Consider the following 26,968-nt stretch of genomic DNA (forward strand, 5'->3'; position numbering starts at 1 on the left):
ACAGTACAAACAACCCACAAGGAACAAAAATTGGATGCTGAGGACTGGAGAAAGTAGACTGGAACAAAGATACGAAGTGTCGGTGAAGGGGATGCAGAAAAGACGGAGAGGAGAATTTGGAGCAAGAAGTAACGAGTGGGGGACTCACTGAGCAAGATGACTAAAAAAGGAGAAAGGAAACTGAACTGGTAACAGAAACACATGAAACCTAATTCAGAGAATGGAGGAGATGGAAGCATGCACTTACTGTGCAATGAAGAAGGGGCTAGAAGCATAGGATGAAGGAAAAGAGATAACTATCTAAGGAGTGAGAGGGTTATCTTAGAAAAAGGACTAGCCAGACAAGCAGTAAAGTAGAAGAAATGGGACAAGCAAAAACAATGCTGAGGCCCTGGGAAAGGAAAACAAAAATGAGGACCAATGCATGGATGAAAGCCTGGAGGCCTGTGGAGCAGGGCACAGCTACATGGGAGAAGGTCTTGAGGAAGAGAACCAAGACTGATTGCTAAGTGATGTGGAAGTCCAAAGGGGAGATTCAGGCTGATCAGAAAATAAGCACAGACCAGGCAAGAAGACTGAGGGGCAGAAACTAGGACTAGCCAGAAGAATGAAACCAGAACAAAGAGACAAGCTGGGAAAAAACAGGACTTGAAAAATTACACTTTAGTAGCAGTGAGCAAAAAGAGGCAAACACACAGAAGGCACACCCTTTGAATGCTTGATCAACCTTTAGAACTGGAGTGTGGAATAAAACTCAAATTCCTGAACTTTACTGTTTATTTCTATTACTGTTCTGCACAGAAAATGGCAATCTAGTAGTTACACTCTGAGCTCACTGCAGAGGTCCATGCAATGACCTTAATGGATCCAACCCAGCTAGCAAATCCTCAGGGTATCAGCATTATGTTACAAAGCAAATTGGGGGGGGGGCGGGGAAGAGATGAAGCACCACCCGACATCATCTCTTTTGTATACATATTTTTAAATAGAATCAAATGCTGTGGACACATTACTGAATTGTGCTCATTAATGAAAATAGCCTCCAAATCATTCAGGTAGGCTTAGTGCGTGCTACTCAAGTCCTAGTCCACAGTTACAAGTATTGTTTTCCTCCCTGCACTCTTCATGTCTCCCTCAGCCCAAAGTATTTCACTCTATCATGTTAGAGAAACACCAGTTTATTTTCACCACATTCCCATCATCTCACACCATCTAGTAGAGGTGAGACATCAACAGATTACAGTTTATAAAGACCCCACTAAAGACATGATGCACAGGAAATCTGACATTGCAGAGTATTTTGCTTTGTAACTTAAAAAGTTGTGATAGCAGCGATTTCCCCAGCAGCTGTAAGCATTCAGCATTTCATGACTGATTCTAGGGAGAATTCTGAAGCCCAGAAAATGAAGAGCATGCAAAACTGACTGCACTTACAGAAAGTATGGTTTCAAAGATTTGGCTAGCACCTCTGAAAGACTTTGGCAGAGGCAAGGGTACAAGTCAGCACAGAGACCCCTTTAACCACAACACCGACCCTTCTCTTCCTACCCTCACCTGGTCCATTTCCTCTCTTTACATCTCCGTACCAAATGACACAACGGTCTATAGATAACGGTCCCTATCACTACACAAACTAAGAGAAACGCCCAGAGTTGGCCTACATAACACACTGAACACAGCAAGGGGATTCTGCATTCAGTCACACAGTTAATGCTATTGCAAAACGCACACCTGACATCTGGCATTCCTTAAATCTAAGTGGTTTTGGAACTGCAACAACAAGCTTTGAAATAAAGACTGGTGCATGCAATATTATCTCAAATAATTCTAGAATTATGGAGCTACAGGTCTATTTTGGTTTCCAGTTGATTTCAATTTATTGTATGTCCTTGAGATCTGTAGATTTTCTCTGGAAAATGAAATAAACCACTGGCAGTAGATTACGACTACTTAAATTAGGTTCCTTTTTTTATTCTCTATATGAGCCACAAGCAGTGATGCAATTCATTTTTAATAATTTAAATTCACTTCCCTCCTCCTGCATTCAGAACAACCTTGTTCTCTTTCTTAATCCTTTCAATAACAGCACCTTTGACGTGATCTTGACAGGCAAAAGAGGTTAACAAAATGCACTGTCTGTCTGTGAGTCCCTCCTCTACATCCCAGCACACACTCAAATTCAGAACCCACTGACTGGTCGGTATTAACCAAACATTAAGATCCCTTTATGTTTTGTGAGAATGAGAAGCTGCACAGAGAACAAAAATGAGTGCCCCCATTCAACTCTTGGACAGACAAGGACAATTTGGTTGCCACCCAGCAGCTGGGCCGGCCAACCTGTATGTGAGCAACTGCGCAGCAGACCCAGACCTGCTTTCTGGCAGGACAAACGGGGAACATGAAGCCGTCTGTGAACAAACAGAGGATTTAAGAAAGGAGGGTGAGAGGCAAATGGAGGAAATGACTGGGTGGGGCTAGGGGCAGGATGAAGTATTGCAGTGAGAGTTTCCTAGCAGACACGTAAATTTGCTGGAGTTACTGATATGGACAAGTAATAGGGACCCAAGAGCCAACGCTGCAGACCAGCCAGTTCCACTAACGCTAGACTGCTCGTGGCCCACCAGATCACACTCTCTTATAAAATCATAAAGGTCATCCAGTCCAACCCCCCTGCAAGGAGCAGAGACATCTCCAACTAGAGTAGGTTGCTCAGAGCCCCGTCCAACCTGGCCTTGAATGTTTCCAGGGATGGGGCATCCACCACTTCTCTGGGCAACCTGCTCTAGTGTTCCATCACCCTCACTGTAAAAATGTTTTCCTTGTGTCAACTCTGAATCTACCTCCTTCTGTTTTAAAACTATTACCCTGTGTCCTATCACAACAGGCCCTGCTAAAGAGCTTCTCCCCATCTTTCCTGTAGGCCCCCTTTAGGTACTGGAAGGCCGCTATTAGGTCTCCCTGGAGCCTCCTCTACTCCAGGCTGAACAGCCCCAACCCTCAGCCACCATCTGAGGCAGTTGGGCCAGACTGCCCTTCCTTTGACAGGGAAGAGAAAAGGTGAATGACAATTGCCAGAGGCAAAACCAACTCAACTACATTGCTGGGAAGCAGAGAAGTAAAGCCAGCACCACCAGCCTATTTCTGCAAACTAACTCCCCCTTAGTCTAAAGGGCATCATGACTGCAAAGCAGCCTTTAAACTTTATTTTTAAAGTTTATTAAAAGGCAATAGACACAGAGGTGGAGCATCTGTCACCTTGCCTTCCTTCCACTCATTTTCCTTAAGCATCAACCATAGCAGTATTCAAATGTAATCCACTGAATATTTTACACAGATCAATCACTCACTCACCACTACAGCTCTCATGATACTCTTTGTTGTAGAGGTGTCATGATACGGCACAACGCAGCGTGACGTGGAGTTGCATGCGCCAGCTCTAAACAAGTTAGTTCAACTAGGAGGAGCACAGTTGTATTAATGCAGCACTGCCCAAACTAGGTTAGGCAGCATAGGTTCCTTTTTACCGTACTAAACTACGCCACGTAAAAGTATCCTAAACAGGGGACAGTACAGACTACAATGTCTCTTTGGTGACTAACGTATACAAATAATAAACAGGACTGCTATCCATTGATGAGTCAGATTGTTTGTTCCTCTAATCTTAACTTTCCTCCTCCCACAACCCAGGTTCCCTGGTTTTATTAGAACATCCTGCATACATTCAAATCTTCCGTACAACGAGCTTAATAGCCAGACGTACAGCTGTCCCACTAGTCTCACACAGCAAGATCTATTCCACAGATCTCCAGCTTCCACCAATAGCCAACACTGATACCGAATGAACTCTCAGGAACAAAGCTATGTTTTCTTAATAATAACAGTTGTATAAACATAAGGTCTTCTCAGTTAAAGGGAAATCAACATCAAAAAGTAGTAAAACATGGAACCCTAAACCCTTCTTTCTTTGAAGAAACACGTTTGAAGCGAGGTGTTTCTAGTTATGGGTGAATGAAATGAGAGTTCAGCTGCAACAAACGGACATCCAGTCCGTATGAAAGACTAATTAGATCCATCTGAGAAGCTGTGTCTAAAACTGCTTCGCATATTTCAAAGGAAAGCTCTTCTAGTCTATCTTTTCAGAAGACTACATCAAAACATTTAGTCACAGCTGACGCACATCTATCCACTACAGCAGCATTATTTTTCATAACCCATAAAAGCTACATTAAAGTAATGTTAATAGTCTGGTTTACTTAAAAATTAAATTAAAGGGAGAAAAAAAAGCAGCAACGAAATTTAGAGCTAAGAAAGCAACTCAAAGCAGCAATGACCTTATAGTTCCCTTCTACACCAAAGTATCAAGAGATCCCAAAGTAGAGCGTCATACTGAATATTAAATGTGCTGAGATTTGCTCAGAGAATAGAATTAAAGATGAAACACCATCCAGAAGCTGCAGAGTTAACTACGGCTTTTGTGGTAATAAGCTAGGCTCTTAACATTACATTAGCATGCTTTTAAATGTAACTATTGCTACTGCCAAACCAGCAGGAGGAGCTCACAACATTTTTTAATCTATTCATTCTACAAAATTTGGGGAGGGGGGGTTGGGAAGTTGGAGGGGGTTTTGAGGGCAGGGAGGAGCTGGTTGGGCTTTTTCTTTCCAGTTTTGTTGGATACAAAATCAATGGTAAAGAAAAGCATCCAAGCGATGCTTGTGTAAGCATTGCTTTTAGAAACTAGAAAATAATGCTGTGAATATCGTGGTGCAGGATCTGAAGTGTGCCTGGCACGCAAATGAACTGAAGAAAACAGCCATGCCCCCAGGATTTTTCAGTCTTACACCAAAAGACCAGAGGAAAACTGGAAGGGTGGCAGGACACATTAAATGCTGTTATGCCAGAAACAAGACTTCCTGAAGAAAGAAAATGGTAGGTTATTGCTCTGTACCATTACAGATATTTAATTTATATTTTGGTTTATTGTTCACTGGAATTCCTGGAATCATTGGATCATGACCCATGGCAGAACATAGCATCCATTTTCATACCACAGGCATTCATCCTATTGAAGCCACCTGTGTGGGTAAAACTCTTCATTAGATAATTTAGAATGAGCCATTGTAAAAACCTAGCTCCTTCTCTGCCTTCTAAGAACTATGCTTCAAAACAATGAAGAAAAGTCTGATTCTAACATAAGGAAAATAAATAACCAAACTGACCATGCTTGCTTTTAAAATATTTTACATCTTAGCATTTCAGACCTTTCATTGCATTTTCTTTTTAAACATTTATTGAAGGCTACATACCAATGCCAAAGCGTGTTCCTGTGATTTTCATAGCAGAACTACAAATCTCCAAAAAGTACTACAATCAAGCTATTACACTGCCCTGACATATAAGGGAGAGTATATTTAAAACTACATAATTAATTAATTACTTTTCATGTTATTTTTATTTCTCAACCTTGTAGACATTTTCTCTATATGCTTATGGAGTACTGTGCAAATAAAGTAATCGGAGATACATAAACCCACACCAACAATCTCTCTTTACAAAGCAAACACACACCTATGGTGTACCCAGTGCCTTACACACGGTTACTACTAAACTGGCATGGAATTAAAAAAACAAAAAAACATGCAACCCAGATGCACTCTGCTTCTCTTTTTGCTTAGTACACCTAAAACAAGTACATACAAATATTATATGAGTGTATTTAACATTTACCTAACCATTTTTACCTCTGTCTCACCTAACGTGCCCCAGCACCTAAATTCTCTGAGAGACTCAATGCAGCGGAGTTGACATGCATGCCAGAAACACTGAGTTCACAACAAGGTACTGAGGCCAAGGCCACTTTCATTTAAAAACACAATGTCAGCAGCCACAGAAACGTAGCAATTAAAGCACTTGCCCACAGAGTCAGAAAACCAGGATCAATGCTCTCTTCAGATTGCAGGGTTCTAGGGCACAGTGCTTGCCTCCGAGGAGAAACTGTCCCCACCCCATCAGGATAGGATGGGGCAGCCTCTACCCTTCCAGTAAATCGGACACCGTACAGAAAGGCATACAGGAGCTGTAAAGCCACAGAGTCAGTCAATAAGTAGGAGCCCAGTGATAACACACAAGTTATATAAACAGAAAATGCTCTGGATTTGAATCTGAATTAAAAGAGTAAAAGCAGGTACATAATATCCTCTAGAACAATAGATTCTCAGTAACAAAGAGTTTTGTCTGCACAGCTGCATGTGCACTGCAGTGGAGAATTTGTGTGCAAGTAAAACATAAGCCACTTGGAAAAAGACAGGAAAAGTCTTGTGCTTACAGCTGTAAGGACTATCTAACTGATCTGCTCCCTCCACTTGTGCCTTTACATGTGCAGTTTTCCTTCATTCAGACTCATAAAAGTCATTGGAATAACAGTACATTTTATTCCATTTATATAACACTATAACATACATAACACTCCAATATATAACAATATATATTTATAACTAGACTAACTAGAAGAATCTTCATTTAGTGCTCCTGAGGATATATGTTCATTTGTATGTCTACTGGCCACCCCTCTTACTGTTTTAATTCCTACAGGTATTTGCTTTTCATCCCTACTAATACAGTCCTCATTTCTTTTATATGACCAATTAGTCATATATTATGTGCCTGAAGCATACTAGAAACATAAAATACTAGTAATAATAATTCTGGCATTTTATTGATTCTCTTAACAAGATTATTAATTTTATATTGGTATGGCTGGGCAATGTTATTCTTCTACATGGACTACTGGAAAGATAGAACTTAATACACACTGAATTACGATCCTGCTCCATTCACGTTTGTGTTTAAGGAACTAAATGCGGATTAACTTTGCTTACAGCAACTTTTTGTATCATTGCTCTGATTTTACATTATATTATTCCTTTCTACACTTGATGCTTTGCACACTCCAGCTGCATCTAGTTTGATTTTGGGGTGATATTTCTTCTTAAGTGTTTTTTCCTCCCCATGAAGAGAATTTACAAAACAAAGAAAATATTTCCCAAGGCAATTTTAAAATCAATTTACCCCTCAGTCATAAAATTTACAGCAAATGAATACATCAGAGTTCTCCTAATTAAATGTTTATTACATTTTAATTTGAAGTCAAAGCTTAATTGTAACTAGATATACATGAATTCACTAACTAAATTAAAGCACAGAGATACCTACTTGTCTCCTCTATGATGATGATACACGAGATACTCAAATAACGATGACAGTAATGCCTTAGATTTGTATTTTTATGCTCTCATTTATGTACTATACAATAGGTTTTCCTTGCACACATTGAGATACACAGGGCAATTTTTCACCTACATAGACACCTAATAAATTCTTTACTTCTCATTTAAAAGACAGGGAAAGAAATCGCTTTTTTCTAAAAACTACTGAAAACATTCATTAATCAATTTCTCATTGGGCTGAATAAGCTTCACTATTTTTTCATAGAGATTTCATGGCTGTACTATATATACCTGTTCTTAAATTTGAATTTAGTAAGCGATCTAATATTTTGTGAAAATGGTAGCCCATTCCAGCAGCAATCTGAAAAAAAGCAATTAAGCTTTCTCTCCTCCTCTTATTCAGCATTTGACCTATACAGGTCCCTCTGGAAATAGATCAAATTTCCATTTGCTCCAAGTAACTTCTGAACTATTTCTCCTTACGCTTTAAAAAAAGAAAAAAAAAAACAAACCAAAAACAACTTTCACCACAACTTCAATGACAAGAAGCTACTTTATAACTGAAAACATCTGGAAATTCTTTGTCAACTGAACAGATGAGAAGATGAGGCTAAGTGGTCTGGGAAGGTATGCATCTAGTACAGAGATGAAGAACAGAAAGGGCTGTTCTCAAACATGAAAAAGGAGAATAACAATTACTTGCAGAGAAAGCATACAAATTCTCAAGACAGAGGATTCTTACGCTATAGCGAAGAATCAGAAAATGGATTATGCCAAAAAGGTTTTCAAGAATGTAGGGTTTTTTTACATAAAATACAGCTACAAATTCCTTGTCAAACTAAAATTAGGTCCTCAGCCTATGCATAGAGCAACGAACTTCAAACAAAAAGAAACACAACTGTATCTCCTGTGAAGTGTAATTACTTACTGCCAATATTCATCCTTTGAGCCTTTGGATTCACCCACTGCTTTTGTGAACGCACAGGTGTAGATAAAAATCAAGATGACCCATCCCTTTTCCACCACCTCCTCCACCACAAAGATATTAATACAGTTCTTTAGTCATCTAATTCAAGTGACATTCATAACAGAAAAACAAAAACTGAAGAACACTGAAGGAAGTAAGGAGGGTGGGGTTACAGCAGTTGAAATGATTGCTCTATGGTCACATAATTACTTATCTTTCGTTCTTTTGTTGAATGAAAACTATACAGTAGTGGATCCAACAAACTGAACTTTGTTATTGGATATCTGGTCCAATGTATTTATGGTTCTCCCTTGCTTATGCCACTTACATTCTTTGCTATTATTTTTAACACACATTTTAAGAGTATTACCTACATGACATCCATCCACACTGGAGAAGGCTGGTTCATGGCTGTCCGTGACACCGAAGTCCTACACACACCAGTGGCTAAAGGGCCGCTCACAATGCAGCTGGGGAGGGCAGCTCCCATCCAGCGTACCATTAGCAAAGGCACTCCATACTGGATGTGAGCAGCCAGTCTGCAAACAGGCAACAAAGCCACCATCACACAGATCCAGAGCACCTTTGGTCATTGACATCTGGCTTTGAAGGGTCAATTTAGTACAGTGCAGGGAAATCACACGGCTACCAGGTTTGCCCAATATATGAAGGTTCCCATTTGCGTTTGTCTCTCCTGCCCTTTGGTACTCTGCAGAACACTCAAGCTTTGTAAAGAAAGAAAAGACTCCAACCTTCATCAGTAAAACTGGATCAAGTCTTTGTATCAATGAAATCATAAAATAAACACATTTTGTAGCCAGGTTGGCAAACAAAAACGGCAAACGGAAAAGATTTCTGTCTGAAACCGAACTAAACAAAAGATTCTGGAGTTTAGTGGGGGGATGCTTCCGGGCTGTTTGTTGCAGGTTTACACTATTCTCATGTAAAGGAAGATATTCGTCCTTCAAATCCTATTTTAGCAGTAATCTTGACTGCAAGATCTTCAACTCCATCGATGAGAGGAAAAATTTCAAGCATAAGAAGAATACCAATCAAAGTCCAGAAACTGACTATCTGTCCTCCAAAGAACCAAACAGATATATATGACAAGCAGTTAGCTTAAAGATGCTTTTAGCAATTAATTACAGGACAAAGAACAAAGAATAAATGACATTTACATTAATTTATTTGGCAAGTTCTTGGTATACAAGCAAGCAGATCTCACCAAAGCTGCTAACTTTTAATTCTCAAGTCAGGTCATTATTTAAATATTTAATTTAAAGTGGTTTTTGTTATGCTTATAGGGTATTACCAGAAACAACTGTCTGATACTGAAAATTCTAATACACTGATTTTATACAAACTTAAGTATTAGCATGTATGTTGCTGGCTTCAGAGTAACAACAGAGCTATTTCTATGTTAAAAGAAAAAAATATCGAATTAGGACTCACAAAAGTTTTTAACCTCTACTGGAAACAAGAAAACTACTATTTTTGCTTGCACTGCTTCAGGCAAACAGTACTGCTCAGACTTGACCACTTATCTTTAAGTCCTTCAGTTTGGGGAAGCAAGGCCTCTAAAGTGGCCTAAAGCCAGCTTGCATCAAGGACCTATGCTACAAATAAAGCGGTTAAAACCAGATGGTTACAAAACTCAAAATCCCAAAAAATAAAGAGCAGCAAAGAGCAGCTAACATTGCACAATTCATTAAGATTCTCATGACAGAGGAAGAAAGCCGCAGATGACCCACAGACCGAGATGCTGACGAATGATCTGCTCGAAAACAGCGGGAACCATGGAGAAGCCTGCTGCTCACACTCCCTGCACAGAGAGCAAAGCACCGCAGGCTGCGAGGTGGCGAGGTTTCGGCTGGCGAGAGTGGAAGAGTTAAGGAAAAAAGAAAGGAGTCACTGTTGGAAGAGTCCCAGTGGTAAACAAAGTAAATTAGGATGTGAACGCTGCTGCTGCAATGCACAGTTTGCAGCAGGAGCAAACTTCTGAAGGGGAATGTGAAGGTGGCCCTCCCACTGGGCTCTCTAGCTGCACCGCAGGTTGAGCTATCTTTGTCACAAGCCACAAGGGGACACAACCCACAAAGTCAGGAGCCCGTGTCACACCAACTTAACAGCAAAAAGTAAATGCAGAAGTTCAAAAAGTGAGGCTTGTGTTTCTGACAGCAAACTTAATAAAGCAAGTTTGAATTTCCCCATTTTTTTTCTGATGGTATGTTATACCTCCTGATCAGAAACAAGATTTCTCATTCCTAGTAAAAGGAACAAGTTTCCTTGTAAAGCTTTGACTCACAATTTAGAAGATTTTTGACTGTGCTGTACTTAGTGTATTATCTTGTCTGCAGAACAATCACAGGAGAATCCCGGCAAAAAGAAAATTATTCATAAAGAATAACACATCCTCTGCTACTTATCCAGTAACAATGAAAAATACCTAACTTTAAACAACCCTAGCATTCAAAAACCAGTTACCTGTTTTTTACAAACGCAAGCTCAGGAGTTCATTTTAATACACTATACCTTAAGGTTTAAATGAGCTAGGCTTCTGGTCACAGTGAAATCCACCTACTGTGATTTATTTCACCAGCTAAGGAATTTTCCAGATAAAAGTAAGTAAGGAATTACCTCTTCCCAAGTATACAGGCTTGGTTAAGGTAGAATCAGAATGCAAAAGCTTCTGTTGCCAGTCCCTCTGGTCCAATTTTTAGGGCACACAGCATGTCCTACCCAGCAACCCTACTTCCTCCTTACTGTTTATGCATCCCTTCACCTGTGACACGGGAGGGTGCTCAGCTCCCACGGGGTGCTCCTGCCTCCTCATCTAGCAGTGGAAGGTAACAGCAGTAGCATATTGCAGGGACGCAAGGACACAAGCAGGAAATTCTGCATTTGTTATTCATTATTGTTTGAATAATAAACCGAAAGACTGGAAATCAGATTCCATAGATACCTTGTTAAACTGGGCTTATACTAGCTGTAATGTTCATACTGGTGCAAGACACCAGAACTGTTTAGTAGTCCCATTTAAACTGAGACACAGGTTTGGACTGCAGTATAAGTCGGAATGGTTTTCTGTATGTGACAACAATAAACCAGCAGCAATAACACTACATGTCCAGCATTCTTTCTCAGAGTTTGTACCTCCTGGAGAAACGCAGTGCAGTTTACAACTCAGCTGCAACTGGAATCTACAACTGACTCATATATGAGCTCATATGTTCAGTTACCTTCACAATCGATAGAGACAAAGGCATAAAAGGATGCTTAGGCCAAGACTTTCTTCAGTCTGATTTAAACACATATCTTCATCGAATTATGTAAACAAGTTTAAAGTGAGAGCCTAGGTAATTAAATAAAACCTAAGTAAATCTCTCAAAAAATACATCTGGACTACGCACACAGATGCATGTCTGTGTAATTAGTTATGCTAAATAAAACTCCTAGTTTGGGGAGGTCCAGCTATGGGAATTAGATTTCTGAGCTCACAGCAGAAAGGGCCCACGCAACAAGCATAGTGACCAGCAGCCGCCCTGCGTCTTCCTCACAGCAGCAGATGGCTCCAGGCTGAGCGCTGTTAGACAGGGGTATCGCAACAAAAAGGTGGAAAAGCTGGGGGCAGTGACTACTCCTGCAGAAGGGCCATCTCTGTCACACAAACCAGCACCAGTCCAACTCTAAATTGGACTGAAATCTGGCAGAGATGTTTTGGTGTTTGAGCAGCAAGTTGTATCCAAGTTCACAGGATGTTGTTAGGGCCATTATATAAATCTGATTCAGTAAAAAGCTGCACACAGATATGGCCTTCACTCCTGAAGCACCATTCCACAAGCATGGTGAGTGTCCCAGCCATGGAGCAACACTATGTATTAGGTACTGAATTGTTCAAGACCTCCTGGCATTCTTTCTAAAAGAAAATGACACACTTGAAGTAGTTCACTTGCAAGAGAAAATTTTTAAAGGTGCTGACTACAGTGACTGATCTTCTCCATATCCTTCTGATATGGAGACGGCCTTCCACTGTGACCCACGTGGAACAGAAAGTAGCCCTGCTCTTTATTCACACTCTCACATTCATCATGAGTCTATGTGAAATACAATGTGGCAGAGGTAAAGGTAGAAAAAGAATATTGGTTAGGCATCTTCTTGCCCCAGTTAGGCCAACAAAAACGCTGAAAAAAAGGTTCTAGGTTTTCATTACCTCAGTTCACATAAGTGAAAACAACCACATAAAAACAGGATCAGTTTCAACTGAAAATCATGTCTTTTACATTGAAATTTCAGTAGAGCAAAATAAAAGTGACAATGCTGTCCTCATTACACGAAATAGTAATTTAAATGTCCTTTTTCAAAGTAATCTCATGATTCTGAATGCAACATAGGTGTGAACTTCATGACTATAAAAATGTAATGGAGCAGATGTTGCAGAAGTTCTTCAATGAAGACATGCAAGAGTAAACAGCTGTCAGGTAAACTAGAGAACTTCTGGGATTCCTCATAGTCTTGCTTTTCAAATATTCTAAGAAAAATTGACTTCTTTAGACTCTTTTGAAAACTTTTGCCTAAGAGTCAACAGATACTATGCAAGTCAACTGTCTATTAAAAAAAAAAAAAAAATCTCAGTTTAGTTGTGGAATTACCATTAACAGATTTTAAAAGTACTGTTTTCTATAAATTTACCTTCTCAACCAGCTTGCCTCTTGGCTTTATTCTGCTGAACAGTTGAACTACTGAACCCAGCATTACCATTCTTCTACTGTCATGGTCCGTCTTTCTGCCTTTCATGCTGACAACATTAAGTGCTTAAGTAATTATCTTAAAATATTTGTAAAAACAACAGTTTATACACATGCATTTGAAGTGATTTAGGAACATCTTGAAATACTGGCATTTTACTATGCCCACATTACAGTTTTACCAACGAGGTGATGAATAATTCCATTACAATATGATTACACATTCAACCTGCCCAGCTCTGAGTTGTTTTTTTTAACCACTAACTTAAGCTAATTTAATTTTTGTCAACATTGCACTCATTTTCTTGCTCTCGTATATCTACAACAGAAGCATAAGACCTTACTTCTAAACAAGACTCTAAACAGGGCCATTAATTAGAAAACTAATTTAAGAAACAAGTGGATATAAAAATGCTCCACAGACATGAGCAGAGAAAAATCTTTGTACACTAGCACTATTTAATTAACACAAAGAATCTATTTTTGTAATTCACAGTGATGCCTACCAAAGGTAAAACAAACATTTGTGGTCACCGAACAGATAGAGAATTGTAGTAGATGTCAATAAACATTGACTCAATACATCAAATTTCTTAGAAAATCAGCAGAACTTACAGAAAATGATAAGCCATCCTTTGAAACTGCAACTGGGTAAATTCCATCTCCTAGACGCACAGAGAGCTCCCAGCTACTTCTCTTTGATTTAGCAATAGGAATTCTAAAAAAGAAACAGACAGAAGAAGAATTTTTAACAGAGATTTCATGCTTCTCCCATTTTAACCAGATACGCTTGCCTCATAGGATGGTCACGAAGGATATAAAATATCATTAATCTATGGACACAGTTGGAGAGCAGACTTGAAAAAAAAAATACTAAATACATTTTTCTATCAAATGGCATATAAGGAGAAAATACACTCTACTTGCTTTCTAGATTTGCCTTGACACACTGCGTACAGTGATAAAGTTACAGGAGGCTCTTGAATAAAGCCAGCGCATGCTGCAGAATTAACTGAAACAGGATGAAAAGCAGATGAGAAAGTGGGTTGGCAGGAGAATAGCAACAGTCATAGCCAGAGCATCCTTTTCAAGGGCAGAATATAACCACAATTCCTTTCATCTCTTTCCCATTAAACCTTAATTAAAGGCCAATTACACATAAAAGATTCAGCCAAACAAGTAATACAAATAATTTTATAATTAATATACATTTTAGAGTATCTCATCCACAGAGCTCTTCAAGCAAACTGAAAAAATAATGACACATCATCACAACTCACATGCAGGATTACGTCTATTCCTGCAGCATTCTGTGGCTGCACCAATTATCAGATAATACCAGAAATCCCGAAGTTTCCAACTTTAGCTTAAAAAAAGCACACCTGACAGCAAAGGAATGAGACCTGAGACTCCATTCTTGGAAGTTCAGAGTGAAACAAGTAATTTTCAGCTATTTAATTTAAATATATAGTCGATTTCCATTTCCTCATCCTAACTTCTCAAATCTCTTCCACTTTGTCATACCTTTGTTAAACTACAACTTTTTGGATGAGTGGTTACCACACATTAGCATCAGCAAGCACTATGTAGTCTAAAGAGAAGGCATGAAGGTGGAGCTTAAGCTCTACTGAACAAAGACACATTGTTTTGGTATAGCTTTTCTTCCACACTGATTCTTACACGCTTAGATTCTCTGTAAGAAATCTACAGAGATAGTAAGTTCATCACCTTTAAGTCTCTTCTTACGGATTATCTCTGCTATAATGTTCATTTATTGTACATCATAGAACTTAATACACCATTCTACTGCAGCCTTCAGAGTCTTAAAACTTGGAAACACGTCTTTCTGTGTTCTGCCACAGGCATCCTCCTGAGGATTCAGGTACCCAGCGAACCACATCTCCCCCAAAGGGAGTGCTCAAGTTCCTGTGGAATAAACAGGGAGAAGCACTTGTGAGGCCTCCAGAGGCCACAGGAGGATAAATTACCTGGCTGAGCCAAAGACAACACAATGACTTGCTACGAATTTCGGCAATTATTTTAAGAAGGCTGGGTTTTTAGACACCTGAAATCTAAGCAAGTACAGGTTCAGGTACCTAATTAGACAAGGAGTTTCCAAAAATTGTGCCTTGCAATGTGCCTGCAAAGAGGAAATGGAAACACTAAACGTTTTAGCTAGACAAATAGATGCTCACTTACCATCAGTTACTTCCGGAACCAAGCCAAGTAAGGCCTACCCCAGATTTCACCAAACATCTTAGCTCACCTCTAGCTACCACTACCCACAAAGTTCATGAAAACAGATATTGAAAATAACTTCTTCCCCTACTAATGATGCCAAGTGCTACCTTTCGCATTTAATATACAGCAACAATTGTCAAAACAACAAACCTAAGGAAATATCTATGGTTCCAATAGGTGCAATGGCATTTCTCAGCACCTTGTCTTGAAATTCCTGTATGTCACCAAACATTTAGACTGGCTGATAGGAAACGCGACAGACACGGGTGTTCCTGAAGAGGAGGAACAGGAATTTCCTGCACAGGTAGCAGGCGGCAAGCTGAGAGATGTTTTCATTGCACTTCCTGGCATCGGAGCACCAGAAAGGAGGTGGGTTTTGGCAGGGCCTGGCTAAATTCTCCATGGTGCTCCACAGCAATCATCAACACGATTTAGTGGTTTATAGCAACTTCATATTTCTTGTGTAAGAGGCAAGACCTCATCTCAAACACAGCTTAGTAGATCCGCTTCACTGGTGGCATGAGATTCCTTAAAACCTTGCTGGCACAGCCCTGCTTCATATTGCATTTGACTGGAAGTGACCTCATGAATCTGGCTGCTGGCCATCAAAGGAAAGACAGTCTTGTTCTCCAGCAGGGATTATTTTTGTTCAGTCCTGTCTTGCTGAGCTTTGTCAAGTGTATCTCCAAACAGGATGCATGCCTCTTGAAAGGCCTGGGTTTCAAACAGCCACACAGGCGTGTAATTCCTCTCTCTGCAACACTGGTGGTCAGGAGGGCAAAGTCCAGAGCTGCATCTAATACCAAATACGCAGCGAGTTGTACTTCCCTCCTGGAATTGCGAGATCCACTTGCACGTGGAAATTTTTCAGCTTTGCTCATCAAATGCCTGTGGCTTTGTAACCGTAAGCTAGAGTTACATTGGCTAAGGCAGATACTTACGCTAGCTCATGAGAATCCTCCTCTTTCTTCATTAAATCAAATCCCTTAAAAAGTAGACTTCATTTTGATGGGATTCGGGAGGTGGGGGAGGGTCATATTAGTAAAGATCACAAAGTCCAAAAGAAAGGATCAAAGTCCAAGTTTCTTGCATATGGAAAGGAAGTTGTTCAAGTCTGTGAACTACTTCAGAAATGCAGGAGTTTCTATTAGGCTAAGAAAGGGGCTTTTTAGTGGGTTTTTTGTTGTTGTTTTGTGTTGGGTTCTGGTGGGTTTTTTTTTTAATGTCTGAGAAGTCCCAGTGCAGGGGAAATAATCTTTTTGTTCATATCCAAGGTTGCTTCCTTAGCTGAAAACTCTTCTAAGTCCTCCAAAGGGAAAACATCTGGACTTCTGAATATATTTCCCACTAGTTCATGTAAAACTCCCCAAACTTCTAGCTATGTTAAAAACTGATAACTTTTAAAATTCTACATACTGGGTTGGAATCTGACATATTCTATTTACAGGAAAAAAAATATTGAAAGAAAAAAATAAATGCCATTTTTACCATCATAAAAGATACAAAAAACTTAAGGTGCTTCCTCCTCCAACCCTAGATGCAGAATCCACACGTCTTTCATGGGGTTCAACATGCTCTCCCTTTCTCCTCCTAGTTTTGGCAAATGATGTAACATCCAAAAAATTACTTTACATAGAAAGGTCCCCAGCTGCAGAAAGAAATGCGTGTTTAACAGCAAAATGAGTGCCAGGCGAATGGGAAGCAGGGCCACAGAGAGCTGTGTGCTGTTGTCCCTTGCCAGGAGTATTACGCTCAAAGAGGAGAACGCAAAGGCAGCACCATGGCATCAACACCAGGAAGCAGGTGGAGAAGGGTGTTACGAACTCCCTCTATACAGGAATGGGCAGTTCTGAACCCCTCTGCTCCATATTGCCTTCTAAAGGTCTGTATTGCCCTATCTAAAGCAACAGGGGCACAGATGAAGAGGACAGTGATGGGCTAGCTCTAAGTCATAAATGCATTACTCTAAAGTACTGGAGTTATAAAAACACGTAAACAGCGTGAGACAAAACAACAGCAGTGTTTGCCCGCTTAGTTAGTTATTTATTTTCAACCTCTGTCACTGTTTGTTCAGCTACAGATGATGTCATGGTCTCTTAATTTCTTTCATACATTGCACAGCATATTATGTCCCTTTTACTCCCAACTGCCGTGAAAGAGAAAGAGAGAGAGATTTTATAATAATGCAGCAATTATAGCTCCTGTTTTCTTTGCAAGTTTTTCAGTGAGGAAAGCAGACAACAGCTAAAAATTTTAGATCGACACACACTTACTGTGCTCATGGAAAACAGACACTAGTTAAACCATTATCTATTCTAGTCAAAAACAAATAACTAAAGAAAACAGACATTCACAAAAGAAAGTCGAGTAATAACTCTGCCCCAGCCCATCCATTTTGATTGTCATCAACCAATCAGATAGAAGGAACTCAATAAAACTACAATTTTCTGCAGTTTGTGGCAAATAAACCCCCCTCTCCCGATTACTGTTGATGATGTAATGAGCTATGATAAATGTCACCAGTTCCTAAAGGGTCAGGAAATTGAGTATAGATTTTTTTTCTTTTTTTTTTTTTTTTACTTCCAATTCAAAATGTGAGTTCTAACACTAGGTAAAAAAAACTTACAAATTCTCTTTACTTCTGCTATTTTTGCTGCATAATACTTTACACAAACACAGAGAAATCCCAAACTATCATAACAAATTCTCCCGTTATGAAAGATTATAAGCGTTTGAAAACCACATTATGTGACATGCCGTAAAGCTGGTTTTCAATTGTGCAATTACCTATTCAGCAGTTAAATAAAAGTGAAATATTGACTTAAAACAATGTTAATGGTCAAAGAATCATTAAGAAATCCTTCATCATAACTTTCACAGCAGGTGGCCTGTAAAATGATCAAGAATAATGTGCTGGATTCTGTAGCCACCAAGGTCAGTTTCTGCATACAAATCTTTGCAGGGGGAGAAAAAAAGACCTTCAGAAAGTGGGCCATTCATCTGAACCAAGTTCAGAGAATTTCCAGCACTGTGAAAAGATATGTTATGCAAGCACATAGATGTATTCAGTGGGGGTAGACTGAACCAGCTACATGGAGACTACAAAGGAGCCCTCCCATGGCTCATGAATAAGTCGAGGAAATGATCAGAAAAAAATGGAGAGATGTTTAGACAGATGGCCCACTTAAAATGCCTGGGACAGGGCATAAGCAATTTTAATGAAACTTTAGATCTACCATATAAATTGTTTCTTATTTTCTCCACGCTCCCCCCCTCCAAATCTCAAGAAAGGCAAACAGAAATTTAACAACTCAAACAAGAGCCTATCTTACGATGTTAAAAAAAAAAGGAAAAAGGGAAGTAAATCTCACACTTTTGAGCATTATTGGTTTAATAAGTTCATATACAAAGAAACATCCTTCACAGAACCTTCAACTATCAGATGAATACAAAAGCAGGGAATGGACAGATTAAAAGAATTCTAAACAGAAGTGTACTGCCAAACAAAACAAAAATGTAAGCTTTATTATCCGAGTACTTTCAACACTTTCCAACATAAAAGTTCATCGTTGCACAGAAAAGATAAAAGCAGCACTTTCACAGGATTATTTTAAGAAGTAAAAATTATGTGAAAGGAACCTAGGAATCTGGGAATATTTTATTCAGCAATTTGAAGTATTCTTTACATCTATTCACACACATTTTCTACATATAGTCAGATTGATCCATCTATATGTATCAGGTGCACTTTTACATAAAAATGGGGTTCCCCTCTTTCTGCTTTATGTATGCATATGTACACATATACTCCTTTCACCAAGACCATGAAAATATACCATCATTAGAGTAAATTATAGTTCTGTATATGTCATACAAAATAATAACCTCTACTAGCCTGTGTGCCAGCTGATCAGACAAAGGCTGAAAGAATTAGTCGATGGGTATGTCAAAACAGTTTTACATTACATTTTCTTACATATTACATTTAGATCAATAACAAATACGCATACTTACAGCTATGTACTCTATCGGGATAGTGGCCACAGGAAAAAAATTAAATTACACGGAAGGTAAACAATGAAATAAAAAGAACTGCTTTAAAAGGATGCTACAGAAAGAACTGTGCTTTAATTCAAAATAGCATACATGTGAATGCTTCCTTTTCCTTTAACAGAAGCCTTTTGGGGGATTTGCATTGACATAAGGGCCTGCAATCCAGAGCCCAATGAAAACCTCCAGTGCCTTCATCAGTGAGCCCCAAATCAAGGTTAAATACAGAAATAGTTAAAGCTAGACCTTCTAAATCTAGGGTAAATTTAGGTACCAAGATCTAAGTGTGTGGCTCAACCCCTTTCATCTTCATTTAACTGAAAAGGAACCCTACAGCCAACATGAGCTCACCCTGGCTCACCCTCTTCCACCCTGAAGGTCTCTGAAGGTCTCTGAGAATGCAGGGGTTGGGTCCTGCAGAGCCACCGGAGCCCAGCTGCTTTGCAGCTACCTACCCCATCAGCCTGGCAGGGGACCGGGAACTAGGGGCTCCTCAGCCAAAGCTGTCTCCGTAGCCTTAAGGAGAAGGGGTGCTCCAAGCAGACAGGTAAACATCAACAATTCTAAGCCTCTTGAGAAATCTTTTATGGTTCTTCTAGCTTTCAATCTGTCAGGCAAAGGAAGTAGCATTGTTGCTATTGCCTATCCTGCTGTAACAAATTCATGCTTGCAGTGTGTACATTCCAAGAATGAAAGATCTGGGTTATCAGTCTCCCTCAGCCTGTGAGGGTTCAAATCTACCTCCCATCTCTCAAAAGAAAGAGCCAGGGCCCAGGCAGGCATTAGGGGACTCACCATCCTACTCTGCGGATGGTAGGAAGGAATGGAGAGATTCACAGAGATTCAGAGAATACAGCTTTGCAGCCTGATGATTCATCCTCTGGGACAAAGAGTTTTGACATTTGGTCCTATGCCAGGAAATTTCTACGCGCTCTGCATTTAACAAACTGGATGAAACACAAAGCAATCCTGGGAGCTGCAAGTACAGCCCAAGATCTCTCAATTTCAAGGGAGGGTTAGACTGCCCAGTTCTTCAGCAGATGCCAGCATACTTTGAAAACTACAAATAAATAAATGTAAAACATGGTATCTGAAACTCATTTCCTCTCCTATGACATGTCAGGGCCTACTTTAGCATTTGGTTTCTCTTGGAAAAAGGAAACAAGCATTAATGCTGGATAAGAGATGTTGCTACTTGTCTCATTGCAAGCATTTGTGAGATGAGAAGCAAGGAAGCTTCAAATCACGTGTTCACAAGTACAGAGAAAAGACATTTATTTTCCATATAATTTACAAATCTGTGCTTCTGATCTGTTCTTCCAAACCATCTTTCCTAAATCAGCAAAACTACCAAAGAAAGAACTACTTGCAAGCAGGTGTTTTTCATCAGCTTAGTCAACAATATTGACTTGTGCATGCTGACAACTGTTATAGAGAGAAAAATCTGAAAATCTGTTCATCTTAAAAAGTTAGACCATTTCTCCTCCATTAAAGTATTTAATTTCACAACTTTGTTTCTCTCTAACACTCTTTATTTTTAATAAGAGTTGAATTTGGACAGTTGGAAAAACTAATAACACTACTCTCCACAAAAAGAAAATTACAATCTACTCCTTTTCCTGTACAAATTCTCTTGTGTTTCCTTGAACAAGGAAACTTATTAATTCTCTTATTGTGCAGATATTTAGGAACAGTCTTACAATAATTATCTCACTTTCTTTTAATGTTTAAAGAGTTTCAGAACAAATCACTGGGATGCAGTAGGGAGGACTACAGCTCTTGTTAGCATCATCCAGTAGCAGTTATATCCTTCCATGTAACATGATTGTATTGGGATGTAAATGTCTGCTGGGCAGCCTGCTTCCTGCACCTCCATTCAAACAATGGCTGTGCCTAGTAATAATGAGGTTTTTTCACTTTGTATTAAGTTTAGAATATTACAAGTTTCCTGCACACGTTAAAAATAGGCAGCAAGCGATCTCTAAACTTAAAACTAACATAAAAACAGAGGTGAAATGATTAAAAGATTTTATATGGTAATAGGCATTCAGTTTTACATCTACACATAAGAAAACTTCCCATACTGAAGCATTTTCTGAAATATCCAGGCAAAATCCATGTTTGGTTTGCTCTACTCATCCCAGTAGTGAAATCTACCTGACTTGCAGCCTACTAATCTCAAACTAAATTGCCACTAACCTCTGTAAACCTGAATTCAAAACACATTTGCTGCTTTAATCCATCATCCCTTTTGTCAGAATTTAGAATTTCAGTTATTCACCTACTTTTTCAGCAGTTGTTCTGGAGAGTATAACTCAGAAGTAATCAAGACAGCAGAGAGTGAGTGTGAGAACATCAGTGTTTTAGTTCAGACGGGGAGTAGTTTTCAAAGCAAATTATTCCAATTTTCTGGTTCGGATCACATTGCAGAATAGTTTGAGGACACGGGAACCAGGCTCCTGTCTGATGCAAGTAAGAGAAAACAAGCTCCAGAACTGCACTCAGCACACTTCATCCACAAATGAGCATTCAGTGCATCAGACTGCACTAGAACTCATCAAAAGTCAAATACATATGGTGAGAGTATCAGCTCCTCATCGTGAACTAGAAATCCACTTGTACTGGTACACACTCTAACAATAGCTAGATTAATACTGAAGAATCTTTCATTCACAAAAAAAAAAAATATATTTTGATCTTAATGACAACTTCTGCAATTGCACTCCCTCAAAACCATGATCTCAGTATGTAGTTTAGATATTGGGCTATATTTTAAAAGGTAAACAAAAAAGTGATACCTAAATTCAGGCTCAAAACCTCGTATTTAGTTGCCCCAGTAAAAAATAGTTAAGAAGTGCTTAGCACCTGCCAGCTCCTCTCAGTTGAAGTAATGAGAATACTACACAGTGCAGCATGTTTGAAAAATCACTGTCAGAGGACAAAATATATATATTAGATCAAATTTTAAACTTCCATTTTGAAGAAATCTTGGCCTGACACTCCAGTGTTGTCTCTATTCTGTTATACAATAATACCTGCTTGAACACATCACCATTTGTGCAACTATCAGTAATTTACAAGGTTAATCCCCAAAAAACACATTAACCTATCTCTTTCATATTCAGAGATATAAATCTGCACCCATAGACTGTCATACCCACCATTAAAGGCAGTAACATCTGACTGAAATGCAGCATTTCTTTAAAGAATAAAATTTATAAGACCAAATAAAGTGAAATCTGTCAGCACCTGCTCAACTTACTAAATCAAGAACCAGATCAGGAGTGAGAACTACTACAGTCAAGGGAAAAGGAAAGACATAAGGCCACTAATAAGGCCACCTCTGAGGAAATTTGGCAACAGCACTAGGAGTAAGAACATCAGTCTTCAAGGCCCACAGGAAACACACTGTGCAAACTAATGAAGAATTATAAATTATATTAAGCTAACAAAAAAAAAAACCCAAACTGTCTTAGAGCCAAACTGAAAAAATCTTCTCATAGAACACCAGTTCCAGATACATAGCATGCACATTCAAGGTGGCACACAGTCCCAGAAAAGGATGGTCATTTTCCCTTACTAGCCATCCTATATGCCATAGTGTAAGAAACAGAAACTGGCCAAGAACAGTGATTAATTTGCAATAAGATCTTTTTCTAGACAGTGGCCAGTTTTTTAAAAAGATGCTTCTTTACTGCACACACAGGATTTAGCGCTGGGTGACAGCACAAATATCAATGATGTATCTACCAAACTACACACAAATGCAATTAGAGCATTTGGCTAGAGGTACTCAAGCCAGTTTCTGACAACCAATGTGACAGCTACTTCCTCTCCCTACCATGTAAAAAATATGGTGCTGTTTCACAGATTCTAAAGCTTTGTTCTCTATCTCTTCCACACTAGATTCCTATGGAACAAATTAATGCCACTAATTCTGTTAGGTTAAAGAGAAAAAAATAGCAGATGAGAAAAACCCCAAGAGTTCATTAAAAAATTGTATTAGATAACAGAAAACATGCATATCTTCAATAAGTACTAATTTTTCATATCTAGACAATTATAGCACATAGCAGAGCTCCAGTGACTCACATTACCTTCAAGAGATCTTCGGCTGCACATTCAGCTTACATCCCTATTCACACCACTGAGCTTTCACCACCTGATATTAACCGTCTTTTCCTTTTATAACTGATGGAAAGAGTTACCTCTCCACAATGAGTCAGACCTTAGATAGGCTGAACTACCTTTGGGTGACACTTGCCTGTATATATTACATTACTTAGGCACTATGAATGTGGGCTACACAAGCTCAGGCTCAAATTGTTATTTAACAAAGCCTTATGTATTCAAAAGAAGATAAATCTCTATTGTCTTCCATATATCTTCATCCTATTAAAAAAGGTGTCCTATTAAAAGGTCTCAAAAGTAGAGAGAAGACCATATTATGGTCTCAAAAGTAAAGAGAAGAAAGCCAAGATGAAAAAAATTGCCTGTTGGTTTCCTACTTAGCTGAAGTCATATATATCAGATGTGAATGAAAGAATTTCAGAAGAAATTATTAGTTAAACTAGGGTTGATTGCGAAGGACAAAAAACAGCTAGTGTCTCATGCTCAACATTAATAAAAGAGACTCTTGCCCATGAAGCTTTCTGCTGACTGAAGTTGAAGTAGAGAAGCCAGGCTGTGTAGCTGGGGTGGACCCAAGAAAGTTTCTGCACAGAAAGTTTAACATAAAGTGGGTTGTCTTCTTAGATTTCCTTCTGCTTATTTTGGGAGAATCATGATCAATATAGCATGGGAACATGAAAAGGGCCACACCATGCGGCCCAAATATCCATCTAGTCCAATATTCAGTGACCAACAGCAGATAGTTAAATAAGATGTAAGAACAGTACAAAAATGTAGTAAAACTTCTACAATGTACTTAACTAGAAGCTCCTTCTCCTTCCTTGGCTTTTGCCAAGACAATTAGCACTGATCAAAGTAGTTCAGTAATTAACAAAGCAAAGAAATAAATGTCCTAAACATAAAACATTTTCACATACACAAGGTATATAAATAACATGACCCATATATAATATATGTGCCATATAGCTACATTTTTATATACTACAGAACACACGGTTTTCTTTAAACATGATTTCTTACACATCCAATTATTATTTAATGATTATGATTACCCATTGTTTAAAAAGTTGGTACTGTTCCTCTTTCTTAGTAAGCTAATATGTAAAACTGTATTTTTCTGTTCCTATTCCTTAAGCAACCACAAGCAAACAACTTGTCTGTTGTCAAGAGGATATTAAAAAAAAAAAAATCAAGACTATTTATTGTAACAAAGAAAAACAGACACATTTTGAACAGAAAAAGTAAAGTAAAACTGTTGCACAAACATGACATTACATACATTACCTAACTGGTTTTCATCCAGTGTCTGCAACAATGCCCTCTGCTATCTCCTGAAAATTTAGACAGAAAACTATCAAGAATCAGTAAAGAAATAAACAAATAGCAAGGGAAGAGCCAAAACATTTTTAAAATACACCTTCAGAAGTAGCCTGTGGAAGCTGAGAGAAAATATTTCAGGAACGTGTTCAGAAATGGTTCTTGCAACTTTGCCTTCAACTCCAGCCCTTCCTTTGTGCTCTCCTGCTCCTGCTGAGAGAACCCATACACGACAACAGCCATGTTCCCTCTAAGCCCGAAGTCTCCTCACCCATATCCAATATAATTTCTCTAAAATGCAAATGACTACAGCCCCTCTGGGCCTTCCTGTGTGAGACGGGCTGGCCCCATCTCTGAAAAGTTGCATTTCACCCTTTACAGGCTGTGAACACAATGATTTCTCACAGCAATCCAACTTTTTTAAACCGTGAAACAGCAAAATGCTATCAGCTCTCACTACTCCTTCCTGCTGGGAAGACACATATGAATGACTGAAAGCTGAGGAAGTTGAAGAGGGTTGTAGAATAGCTCTGCAGTGGTCAGTATAAGAAGATGGAAGCTTAAACGGCCATAAGACTACCAGGAGTTTGGAAATCACTGGAACAGAGATTCACTCTGTTCACTCGGAAGAGTTCACTTAAAATTGGTGTTAAGACATTGGAAAAGGAAGACTGTAGTAGAGGTAGACATTCAATGGCCAAGATCAAAGAGTGGAAAAAACATAGCTAATAGAGGAATAAGGTGAACTTAATGTTAGTAAACATCTTAAAATTATGGTGATTTTTCTGAGAATATAAGTAACAAGAAAAAAGCATTTGCTGCAGGGAGGTGTGGGGAAAATATAAGATTAAAAAGAGAAGTGCTCCCACTAGTTAAAGGAAATTAACTTTTCCTTTTGAACAGGAAAAAAGCTGTTGGTTCATGGCATCTCATCTGGACATTAAGGGCTGGGTGCAGCCAGTTAAGAACTTGCTTTAAATTTCAGTGTCTGGTAGAAAGATGGACAGCAGGGCCTGGACAAAATCATTAATGTGTAATCAAGGTGAACTGGATCACCACCCATGGCAGAGAGAGGAGCCTCAGAAACACGTACCACAACACTGGGGTAAAGACAGAAGCTTAAAGTCTAGAAAGGATAATATTTAACAAATACCTCAGATTTTTTGAGGTGCTTTTTAAATCTGGAATTCAGCAGGCTAATTAATTATCATTGCACTACTAACTGCAGAAAAACTAATTTTACTAAGCACCACAGAGACACAGAATAAAGACCTGTCATCATCTCCTTTCTAAGTCAATGGGTAAACATCCCTGGTTTCAAAAGAAATGGGTCCTGCGCTGCTCTTTCCTGCCCAGTCTTTCTCACACTACAGGCTTTGAAGATACATGTTAAAGGGAAGCTACAGCCAAAACAAACTCCAAGCACCACATCCAACTACACGGAGAAGTAAAGCACTGAAGAATGGTCTGTGAAAGATGTTAAAGAATCATCCATAATCATAAAAGGAAAAGTCATCTGAGCAGTCTCAACACAGACCCAGGGGAACATGTCCAGGCCTTTGAATACTTAATATGAGTCAACAAAAATCTGGATATTTTTTATTTAAGGCACCATCTATCTCAAGTATCCCACCTGAAATATGATGACATATTCATGTAGTTTTTCTTTAAAGATTCTCAACACCACCAGTTACAAAGACAAAAAAATGCACAGCATCTAAGACGGAACAAAGAGGGCTACCTCAAACGTAGATAGCAGATCACTGAGTTTGAGTTGTGCAAGTCTCAGGCGGGAGATTCAACTCCAAGCACAATTAGCAATGTTACTTGTCAAATACTTCTCCCATTAGAATCAGACTAACCTACATTGTCACGGAGCAACAAATGGGCCTGTGGTCTTACATACAAAGAAATGAAAAATGTTCTTTTTTTTTAATTATCACTTGGTAGCGCACATACCAGGAAATGTCTTATCAAGAAAGCGAAGAAAGAGCTTTCCAAGACTTCTCAGAGAAAGGCAGGACTGATTTTTCTCCTGAAAATGTTTCCTAAATATTTTCACTTAAACACACATACACACTAAAACTATGCAGAAGTGTCCTGCCTCTCTAAAAGCTGAAAGGAAAGAAGCCTTAGCTCAATCTTATATGTTTACACTTTCAATCTTACCCTTGAACAAGACTGAATTGAGCATAACCGCACTGAGGGTCAGCTTCTACACTGGCATATCAAATTTCAAGCCAACAGCTCTTTTATTTTAAATATGTTAGATAAAAAGGTAATATGCTCTC

At 38.9% G+C, this 26,968-nt stretch overlaps 1 protein-coding gene across 2 annotated transcripts in view; it reads right to left on the minus strand.

Annotated features, from left to right (window-relative positions):
* Nucleotides 1–26,968, minus strand: part of PCCA (propionyl-CoA carboxylase subunit alpha) — a 284,142-nt gene that overhangs the window by 97,073 nt on the left and 160,101 nt on the right. For both annotated transcript variants that reach the window (XM_086770975.1, XM_086770983.1), the window contains one exon: nt 13,554–13,656. In XM_086770975.1, the coding sequence (XP_086627101.1) occupies nt 13,554–13,656 (103 nt within the window). The remainder of the gene's footprint in view (nt 1–13,553; nt 13,657–26,968) is intronic.

Source organism: Chlamydotis macqueenii, chromosome 1, assembly GCF_036417535.1.
Source record: "Chlamydotis macqueenii isolate bChlMac1 chromosome 1, bChlMac1.mat, whole genome shotgun sequence".
Classification (NCBI taxonomy): domain Eukaryota; kingdom Metazoa; phylum Chordata; class Aves; order Otidiformes; family Otididae; genus Chlamydotis; species Chlamydotis macqueenii.